The 10,899-nt window shown below is 48.5% G+C and overlaps 1 protein-coding gene across 1 annotated transcript in view; it reads left to right on the top strand.

Moving 5' to 3' along the window:
* The window catches only part of Myo5c (myosin VC), a 73,967-nt gene that overhangs the window by 41,839 nt on the left and 21,229 nt on the right, over nucleotides 1-10,899 (top strand). Inside the window, exons 20-26 of the mRNA XM_026779100.1 lie at nucleotides 1,619-1,784; nucleotides 2,044-2,190; nucleotides 2,966-3,130; nucleotides 4,282-4,375; nucleotides 5,953-6,016; nucleotides 7,073-7,253; nucleotides 10,729-10,822. Coding sequence (XP_026634901.1) covers nucleotides 1,619-1,784; nucleotides 2,044-2,190; nucleotides 2,966-3,130; nucleotides 4,282-4,375; nucleotides 5,953-6,016; nucleotides 7,073-7,253; nucleotides 10,729-10,822 — 911 coding nt within the window. The remainder of the gene's footprint in view (nucleotides 1-1,618; nucleotides 1,785-2,043; nucleotides 2,191-2,965; nucleotides 3,131-4,281; nucleotides 4,376-5,952; nucleotides 6,017-7,072; nucleotides 7,254-10,728; nucleotides 10,823-10,899) is intronic.

Genomic DNA, 10,899 nt, shown 5'->3' with positions numbered 1-10,899 from the left:
ATTGACATCCAGTTTTGCCAGCACAATTTGTTGAAGATGCTCTCTTTTTTCCATTGTATACTTTTAGCTCCTTTATCGAAAATCAGGTGTTCTTACTTACATTTATTGGCCATTCACAAATCCTCCTCCATGGGCTTATATGTTCTGAAGGGAAGAGCCTGTGTTCACCTTCAGACCTTTAGGCTGATGTTAACAAACTTTCCTGTACAGAGCCAGTTAGTAACTATTTGAGACTTTCACAGTTCATAACTGTTAGGAAAAAAATTTAAGACAGGTGTCTCTGCTGACACAAAGAAATCCAATTAGGTCAGATCAAACCAAATTAAAATGCCCATCATTTTATTAAATACGGTGCTCTCGGGCGGCCAAGTGCACGGTGGTGAGACAGGAAAGCGGGGAGCACGTGCAAACCTGGAACCGCGTGTTTCTCCTCTGGGAGCCCACTTAAATACCCTGTGGGAGTAGCATGCTGGGATTTGGAGTCCAGACTAATGCAACTCCCAGAACAGGGGCCTGGGATGGGTGCCAGGGGCTGGGGCTACACTCCAGACTTAATAATGACCTCTGAGGCAACTTCTGCTATCATAGCCTGAAAACAGACTCATGCATGAGTCTATTATCCGTTGCTGTAAGAAAGGGCCCGAGGCTTGATACTTTAAGGGTTGTTCAGCTTATAATTTTGGAGTACCAATTGTTTTGGCCTCTGACAATGGCCTCCATTGCTGTGACACAGTGTGACAGAGAAAGTAGGCAGAAAGAGCCACATGGGAAAGGGGCCAAGTTCATGGAGCTCCCTCTGTATAAACCCACTCTATTAAGTGTGGTGCTGTGTCCCCATAATCCCAGCCTTCAGGACACTGAATCAGGAGGACGCTGTGGGTTTGAGGCCAGACTCGGCTGCCTTATGAGTACAAGGCCATTCAAGATTTTATAGCAACACCCTGTCTCTCCATAAATAAGGGCTGGAGAGAGATGGTATTTCCTGCAGAGAATAACACTTAAGTTATCCATATGGTATATCCAAGCACCATATGGGAACAGCTGGGCATGGGCACACACCTGTGCATCTGTATCACACAGAAACAAAATAAATTCTAAAATAAAGGGATAAAAACCTACTCCCCTTAGCTCTGACTCATAGTGAGCCATTCAGAGGCCCCTACCTTCTGCCAGGCCACCCCACTCTGGGGGGACTCAATAAAGAGCAGCTACGACTACAGCAGCTGCTGTCGGCAATGTGTATAAAGCAGCCGTAGGTGTGTCCATGGAGTCTGCCAACTCCAGATCGGCAACTCCCAACCCAGCTCTTCATGAATGGATGCATGAGCAAGTGGGGTTTCAGGACACTGTCATCCTCATAGTCTGGATGCAGGCTGTGCACGTGTATACGTGTGTGCCTGTCGATTAACTGGCTTGAGGAGATCCCACGTGGCTCCTCCATGACTGACTGACCCACACTGAGATCAGGGTAGGCACAGGCAGGCCTGAAGTTGCATCAGAATAAACCATAGAGACATACCTGAGCCTCCCCTCACTGAAAGGTGCTGCCCACACTCGTGATTCACGGTGAAGGGTGAAGCTCTGGCCACCCACTCACACTGCCATCTCTTCACCCAAGGAAGGCCATCACTGCCACCGCTTTGAAGGAGGCCTGGGCAGCCATCATCCTCCAGAAGCATTGCCGAGGGTACCTGGTCCGCAACCTGTACCAGCTGATCCGCGTGGCCACCATCACCATCCAGGCCTACACCCGCGGCTTCCTGGCCAGGAGGCAGTACCGGAAGGTACGGAGAAGACTCAGGCTGCTGTTCCTCACCGTGCCTTCCTCAGTGCAGGGGTTCTAGTTAGGGAGGCATCCACATTGCCCTGAGTGGTTGCCTGAGGGGTTGCTTCAGAAGTCTGGGATGAAGGGGTTAGTGGGTCGGTGATGGGAGACTCCTGCCCTGCACTGTGGATGTCCTGGGCTGACTCTTTGGGTAATGATGGACCTGGAGAAAGAGAAACAGGAGTTCTGGTTGACATCTTACAAGGTTCTTTCTCCAGTTGCTACAGGAACACAAGGCTGTGATCCTTCAGAAGTACGCGCGGGCATGGCTGGCCCGGCGTAGATTCCAGAACATCCGCAGGTTCGTGCTCAACATTCAACTGACTTACAGGGTCCAGCGTTTGCAGAAGAAGCTGGAGGATCAGGTAAGGGTGTGTGTGTGTGTGTGTGTGTGTGTGTGTGTGTGTGTGTGTGCGCATGTGTGTATGAGTGTGCACATGTGTGTATGTATGTGCATGTTCATGTGTGTAAATGAACATGTGTGTGCATGTTTGATTACTCTCTGCCTTATTCTTTTTGAAGCAAGGGCTGTCAGTCAAACCCAGAGCTTGCCCACATGGCCAGTGGTACCTACTAGCCAATTTTCTTTGGGAATCCCCTGTCTCTACCTTCTAAGACTAGAGTCACAAGCAGGCCCCCATGATCACCTGACATTATTTTTACGGATTCTGGGAACCCAAACTCTAGCACTTTAACTTTGGAGGCAAGCATTTTAATCTTGGAGCCACCTCCCCAGCCCTCTACCGCCACCTGTCTATTCTGACCCGTGGAGTGCACCATCTGTGTTGCCCACCCATGGTCTCCATAGATACCCCAATTCCCTCTTTAGAAGTCGTTTTTTTCTCAAATAGTCCTACCTCAGGTCGATGGATGAAAGCACAGCATATGATTTTTGAGGTAAACACAACTTAGCCTCTAGTGTTAAAATTATTGCGGAGTCCCACAAGCAGATGGACCGCCCATGACATGCGTCACCAGCTCAGAAAGACTCCACCTCGCTCAGTTCTTTGGGAAGAGGCTAACGAATGTCACTTGTGGGAAATGTGACTGTGGTAGATAGATGCCACGGTGCTGCGTGAGGTGTGAATGCAGCGGCTGCCTCGCTCTGAACAAACCCCTGACGTCTGAGTCTTTCTTCAGAGCAGAGAGAACCATGGACTGGTAGAGAAACTGACCAGCCTGGCCGCTCTGCGGGCTGGTGACCTGGAAAAGATTCAGAAGCTGGAAGCAGAGCTGGAACGAGCAGCCACCCACCGACACAGCTATGAAGAGAAGGGCAGGAGATACAGGGACACAGTGGAGGAGGTCAGAAGGGTCCTGCGTGGGGAGTCCACACTCCCGTCTCTGCAGAGGAGGCAAATGTTGCTCGTGCCATAATAAAGCAGGGACTTCACAGCCCTGACAGAGGGACCCCAGGGGCCTGGACTCTGGGGGGAATCGTGTGCTTAGGGAAGGGACCAGCTGCTCTCTCTGTCCTTTACAAGTGGACACAAGGCCCAAGGGACACTGCTGACTGCTTCCTTCTTTCCTCCACTCTGTCGCTTGTCCACCTGCATGGGCCCTGGAGGCACCTGTCTCTGACCTGCGCTGCAGAACCTGGAAAAGAGTTTATCTCTGTGGTCGAGTGAGAAATCCCAACATCTTGGATTCATATCTTGACTTTGCTGCTGGCTAAAGTGCAGCTTGGCCAAGTCACCGATCCTCTGAACTTTAGCTTCCTTGCATTTAAAATAGAAATGACAAAGGGGGCCTAGAAAAAAATTTAAGGGTAAAGTTTTCCAGGGAAATAATTTAGTCAGTGCCCACCGTGGGCCCCACACAGGCATGAGCAGGTGAATCTAGCATATTCTGAGTCTCTTCCATTACCGTCCATTCTCCTGTGCCTTCCAAAGGCTTGAAGTTCCCACATTCGTAGCCATGGGCACCCTGGGGGTTTCCCTTTGCCCTCCCTGTGATCTAGTACTCGGGGTGCCCACAATGCTGCTGCTGCCCTTTCTGGCTCTGTCTGTCATGGCCATCACCATCACTGGGTCTACACTTCCAGCCCTGCAGGCCTCTCTCATCAAGAGAAGCTGAAGTAACAGATTCTGCCCTGCTCCCCTCCCTTGTACACCACAGCAGTATGAACACAGGAAGCCAGTGTGTGTTGTGACCTAAGCAGCTATTACCACAGTTAACTAAGAAGCTGCCCCGGGTACTCAGAGCTCAGGAGAGGCCTGAGACAGTTGTTGGACTTGGGCTTTTCTCGCAGGTGTCAGCCATCAGTCATGGCTGGGGAGGTGGGTGGGACCGGTGTCTGATTTGAAGTTCTCTTGGGCCCCTGATTCTGTGGCCGACGCGGTTGTTACTCTGGCCTAAGCTGAGCAAGCGCATATGATTGGAGAGCACAGGGCTCGTCACAAGGGCCGGTGGCAGAGACTTCACCAAGGTCTCCTCATGCCCCTTCCCTTCACTAGAGGTTGTCGAAGCTGCAGAAGCACAATGCAGAGCTGGAGTTGCAGAAAGATCAAGCAGAGCTGACGCTGCAAGAGAAGACTGAGGAGCTGAAAGGTAGCCAGCACTGGGCGTCACTCAGCAGTGTGGGTGTAGCCAGGCCTCCGCTCTGTACTTGGCCATCACACATCAAGGGGATAAGTGCATTTAGAAGGTGCTCGCCTCACCCCATCTGCGCCTCATAGTCAGCAGCCCTAAGGTTTGCCCAAGGACAAGAATGAGAGTGTGTGGTGTGTTGTATGCGTGTGCGTACTGTGTTGTTTGTGTGTGTGTGAGTGTATGTGAGCATGTATATGTGTGTGTGTGTGTGTGAGTATATGAGAATTTGTGTATGCATGTGAGCATGTAAGAGTGTGAATGGGTGAGAGTATAATAGTGTGCAGAAGAGTGTGAGTGCAATAGTGTGCAGTGTGCAAGCTTGTGAGAGAGTGCGTGTGCAATAGCTTTGTTGAAGTTAGCTCAAGTCAGGAAAGAACCAGGCTAGCTAAAAGATAAAACAATTATATTTTTATTTATTATAAGGGGAAAACTCACGAAACAGGAGCAAGAAGTCCAAGCTCAGCTGTGCTGCCAGGGAACCACACAGAGAAAGGGCACCTGGGCCGCACACGCCCTTTTTCTCCGGATCCCAGAAAGCCACACCCTAACTTGGTCCCACCTCTTAAAGATAATTGGTTGGCAAAGATTCCCCATCAGAGTTTGTGGGTGTTCATCAGTGTGTAAGTGTGTGGAGTATGTATGCATTTAGAGTGTACATTTCTGTATGAGTGTGAGGAAGTATGAGAATATGAACATGTGTAAGTGTATAAGAGTGCGTAGTAGTGTATGAACGTAAGTGTGGGGACACAGGTGTGGTAAGAGTGTTGAGTATGTACAAATATGAGTGTATAGTTTGGGGTGTTATGAGTGTGTGTGTTTAAGAATATCCATGAATGTATGAGTGTATAAGAGTGTGAGTGGGTGTGTGTGTGTAAGAGTGTGCATATGAAAGAGTATTCATGAGTGTGTGTATGGAGATGTATGGGTGAGCATGTATTTAAGAGCGTCTGTGAACATATGAGTGTATATAAGTGTAAGCACCTTGTGAGTGGCCTAAGGGACCTTGCACACATTCTGCCCAGCGTGTGGACTAAAGGGCACCAGGCCTAGGGTATGAGGCAGCTGGGGTTCCAGCAAGAAGGCACGCCCTGATGGTGGCCCAGGCCTTGGAGCCCACAGAGTCAGAGAGGTCGAGAAGTCACCTGGAGCCTAAGCAAAGAGGGGCTCACCCCCCCTCCACTCCCCACCCCTTATACCCCCACCCCCACCCATTACACCTCCCCACCCACCTGCATGCTTTTTATTACACGGCTTCGGGGGTTTTCTAACTTCTTGCTGTAAAGGTTGCCATAGGAATATTGAAGTTCTAAGAAGTGTAGCGGGAAAATTGCCTGTTTGGTACCAGCCGCACGTTTGGATGGATACTTTTAATAGAACTGTTGTTTCGCAGCCCCCTCGCCTACTATCTAGTTATGAAGGGTGCACGTGTCTCCTTGAGTCCCAGCTGAATGAACCCTCCACGGTGATTGGGAAGTGGGAGATAATTCAGACGTTGTCTTGGCGGATTTGTTTCAAAGAGTGTTCTCTGTCCACAGAACAAATGGACAAGCTCACCAGGCAGCTGTTTGATGACGTGCAAAAAGAGGAACAGCAAAGACTGTAAGAGACCCTGGCCTCAAAGCCAGCACCCGCTCACTCAGCTAGCCTCCCTTTCCCTGTCTTTCTCCTTTTCTCTCCCTCTGTTTTCTCCCCTCCTTCCTTCCCTCCCTCTCTCCCTCCCTTCCTCCCCACCTCCCTCTCTCCCCTTCCTTCCTTCCTTCCTTCCTTCCTTCCTTCCTTCCTTCCTTCCTTCCTTCCTGCCTTCCTTCCTTCCTTCTTTCCTTCCTTCCTGGCATGTTCTCATGTATCACTAGCTGGCCTTGAACCTCCTCCATTAGCCAAGGATGTCTTTGAACCTCTGACTCTCCTGCCTCTCCCTCCCCAGTGCTGGAATTACAGCTGTGCACCACCACTGCTGGGTTCTGCATTGCAGGGAATGGAACCTAGGGCCGCGTGCCAGGCAAGCCCTCCACCCATGGCTACATCCCCATCTACTCTCTATTTTCTGTTTGCTTTCAAAATTTTCCATTGACACAGACTTCACCAAGAGAGCACCCCTCCTCCCATAGTCCCAAATCCTAAATAATTTCAGAGGTGGAAACCTTTCATTAGCACACTGGTGGTGCAGTTTCGGATTTTAGCATTTCTCATTTAGTTTTGGGAATTTGGGATGCTCAGCCATATTCGTTGAGGACTAAATAAGACCCCTGGGGGGTCCTGGGAAAGGACTAGAACTTGGCAGGATATGCCAGGTCTTTGCTGAGGGATGGGCACCCCATTCAGAGGACAGCGTGGAACCCAGGGATGACTTTGAGATCACAGCGCCCCAGCACCCAGTGTGACTTGAAGTCCAGCCTCTCTGTCCTGTGTTCCCTGTGATCTTGAGACAGAGTCTCACACCAGGAGCTCTAAAGCATTGGTTTCAGACTATGAAAACAGGATTCATGCTAAAACACAGCACCATGAGCTTCTGCAAGGGCGGCATAGGTCACGACAAGCCTGTCTCCTCCTTTGGCATGGAGGTGTCTCCTCTCTATACTTTCAGAATACTGTATATTTTGTTCAAAGACTATAAAAAACAAATCTAAGTTTATCTTTTCTTCTTTTGCTGTCTAGACTTCTTGAAAAAAGTTTTGAGCTGAAAACGCAGGCCTATGAGAAACAGATAGCGTCTCTGAGAGAGGAAATTAAAGCCCTCAAGGACGAGAGGACGCAGCTCCATCATCAGCTGGAGGAGGGCCGGCTCACCTCTGACAGCCTGAAAGGGGAGGTGGCTCGTCTGACCAAGCAAGCAAAGGTAGGGTGTGCTGGCTTTTAGGTCCTCTGGTGATGTTCTTGATCTGCACAGAGATAGCGGAAAGGTCTCAGATTCGGGGTTCAGTTTGGGGACAGCTCAGGTGGGCTGTCCTTTTTGGTAAGATATTTATTAATATCATTATCGGCATGGTAGGGATTTTGAAGAGAGCCCAGATGAAGCATTGTGTATATGAGGGGGCCTTCGTATGGATTCAGGCAGAATGAGGAGGTTCCATGCTATGTGTTTGACGAGTAGTCAGTACTATATGCTGGTAGTCAGGTTATCCTGGATTCCTGGGTGGCAGTGGCAGCAGCAAGGATCCAGTCCTTTAGCTAAGTAAGGTGTGCCCATCCTACAGGAGGTGCCCCCTCTAGCCTCTGCTTGCTTAGATGCTTGGGAGCATCCTTTGGGGAAGTGAGAATCAGAGTCACAGCGGGCTGCTTGCTTCTCAGAGCAGCTGAGAGGGTGAAATAGAAAAGGGCGGATGCAGGTTGAGTGTGGCCCTAGCAGCTGCTAGCCCAGCCAGAGCATCTCTGTGTTCCCAAGACATCAAACAGCAGGCGTAGCCCTACAGACTGACGTCACACAACACCCCAGTGCTCTGTTCCCCCAAGTCCAAGTCCCAGACACTGCGCTGTCTGAAACTGTATTTCATATTTCTCACAGCTTCTAACACTGCCAGGTTGTAATTATACAGTCATTTAAACAGATTGACTAAAAGAATACTTCCAATTTAAATTATATAAATTCCGGAAAACCCTTATCACTTATCATGTTATCAATTTAAGAATACCTGTACTAAAGTAAAATTGTTACAATCTTCCACTTTATCAGAATATTCACGAGTGATGGTCCATGCCTGGAGAGGCCGCCCAGTCAGTAGAATTCAGGTGTGGTGCACACTCCTGTAATCCCAGCACTGGGGAGATGGAGGCAGGAGAGCCAGGAGGAAGCTCAAGCTCTCCTCAGCTGCACAGGGAGCTAGAGGCCAGACTAGACGATGAGGCCCTGTCTCCAGAAATCCATTCCAGAGCAATGAATACAGTTAATGATGAAGTATTACACATTTTAAATTGTTAAGAGAATAAATTTCAACATTCTCAACTGCAAAAATGGCAGGTTTTTGAGAGAGTTGTGTGTTTGTTATCTTGACTTGATTTTCCACATTGCATTCATAAATCATAACCGTACTTTGTCACCCACAAATATATGTGATTATACTTTGTCAATCTATAATAAAAGTTTAAGAAATGAAATTCACAAGTAGAGCAGGAAAAATCAGATAGAAAAATATTTTCATTGCTTAAGCAAGCGTTAAAATACCAGAGCTGGGTTGGAGAGATGGCTCAGAGGGTAAGGGCTCTGGCTGCTCTTCCAGAGGTCCCAAGTTCAGTTCCCAGCAGCCACCTAGTGGCTCACAACCATCTATAATGAGATATGATGCCCTCTTCTGGTGTGCAGGCAGAATACTGTATATATAACAAATCTTTAAAAAGTTTTGAAAAAATAAATAAAATACCAGCGTTATCTATATTTTATAAAATATATAAATATTCATAGAAATTTAATAAAAAGTTCTTGAGAAAAATAAATTTTAAAAGAACAATAAGTAAGGTGTGAGCTGTGCATGGACAATGAGTCCTTACTAGAAATCGTAATCGTATGCATCCCTACCGACTTGAGCATTTGTTTATCTTGAAACAAGTTCTCAATATGTCACCCTGGCTGTCCGTGAACTCAGGATGCTGCTGCCTCAGCCTCCCAGGTGCTAGTGGTAGCATCCATCTGATCCTTCAGTGCATGCATTGTTTTAGAATGCAGACCTCTGGCAGATGCAGAGTGCAGGAAGAGCATCCTTGCTTTCCAGGGAATGGACCTAAAGCCATGCCCGGCTGCAGCCTGTTCTCAAATGCAAAGCATTTCATTGTGAAGTCAGAAAGCTGTCGAGCTTCCACTAAAAGTGTAAAACACATGTTAGAAAGCTCTGCAGATGTTCTGTGTGGCTGTGGACAGCCGTGTGTGCTCTGTAAGAGCTTCCCCCGTCAGAACTGTCGGTCTGCGTTGCCTCTGGGTTCCCCAGGAAAACTGTCCGCCTTTTCTATAAGCACTCTGTGCTAACCAGTGCTCTCCTGGCTCCCTTGTCAACTGGCCTCCTGTTGTTGCGATGTGGAAGACTTGGGGAGACTGGATCACATGATCATATTCCTTTGACTTGTCCATTCTGGGAAGTCGATTCTGTGTTTGCTGAGTGTTGTACCAACTGGCGAATCTTTTTTTTTTAATGATTTATTAATTTTTATTTTATGTGCATTGGTATTCTTGCCTGAGGGGCATTGGATCCCCTGGAACTGGAGTTACAGACAGTTGTGAGCTGTCATGTGGGTGCTGAGAATTAAATTCAGGTCCTTTGAGAGAGTGGCTCTTGACCTTTGAGCCATCTCTCCAGGTTAACCTTAAATTGGAGGAATTGTGAGCCTGCACTTGGAGTGAGATGCCAGTAGATGTCACTCCTGATGCCTCTTAAGATCTGGCTTACAAAGATCTTAGCCATCACTGACAAGCTCTGTGTGTCTGAAGATTGCAAGTGAATGCGAACGTTACCTGAAATATGCAAAGAATCAGGAAGGGAGCCAAGGCTTCAGACTGGATGGTCGCGGCTTCCAGGCACATGATCCGGAACATGTCGTTAAGCCTTCAATTCAGGGTAGATTCATTTTTCTATCCAATGGGGGCTCAGCTTTTACTCAAATCAAGGACAGTTAGGACCGTTAGGAGTCTATGTTTGATCCCCTTCCTCTGTGGAGTCAGGAGCAGGGGTCTATCAATACTCAGGACCAGAGTATTCTAGGAGGGCTTTTCACCTCTGCTATCCCTGAGAATGTTTCTATCTGCTTCGCTACAAAAATATTAATAATAATAAATAAATAAAACAAAACAGTAACAAGACACAGCCCATGGTCATCCTTGAGCTGAGCCTGTACTGTGAACAGCAGTGTGCAACCTTTTGACCAGCAGAAATGATTGTGGGAAACTCTCCCCGAGAGGCCCTCCCAGGGTGCCTAGCCTCCACAGTTGCTCCCCCTCTCAGCCTAGCTGAAGAGGAAAGCTTCCTTGGAAGGAAGTCAGCATTGTCTTCCCCCACCCCCACCTCTTCAGGCTTACTGTTCAGGTTCTAGTACCTGGTCCATCTTAGCTTGCCCCTCACCCACCTCATGGCAAATTTGTAAATATTTTCTTCCTTTGCAATGGGGAAGCTAATTTCTGCCCCCAAGTCGATGTGGAAACAGCAGCATTTTGAGCAGTTGAGCTGCTTCAGGGCAAGCTGTGAGGCTGTGAGAGCAGGGTACGATTTCAGCTAGGAAACGGCATGGTGGCCACTGGCTCCATGTGCTCTGTGACAAGTCTGTGTCCTTGTCTGATGGAAAGTGTAACGGCTGTTTTCTCTGCCCTTGGTTTGTTCATGGCTCTGATTTAGACCATCTCTGAGTTTGAGAAGGAGATAGAGCTGCTGCAGGCACAGAAGATAGATGTGGAAAAACACGTGCAGTCACAGAAACGGGAGATGAGAGGTACCAGGGCCGTGGGCTGGTTAGTGGGTAGGTAAGAAGTACTGGGGCGTGGGCTGGTTTGTGGGTAGGTAAGAAGT

Source organism: Microtus ochrogaster, chromosome 5, assembly GCF_000317375.1.
Source record: "Microtus ochrogaster isolate Prairie Vole_2 chromosome 5, MicOch1.0, whole genome shotgun sequence".
NCBI lineage: Eukaryota > Metazoa > Chordata > Mammalia > Rodentia > Cricetidae > Microtus > Microtus ochrogaster.
This window is presented reverse-complemented; position numbering and strand designations above follow the sequence as displayed.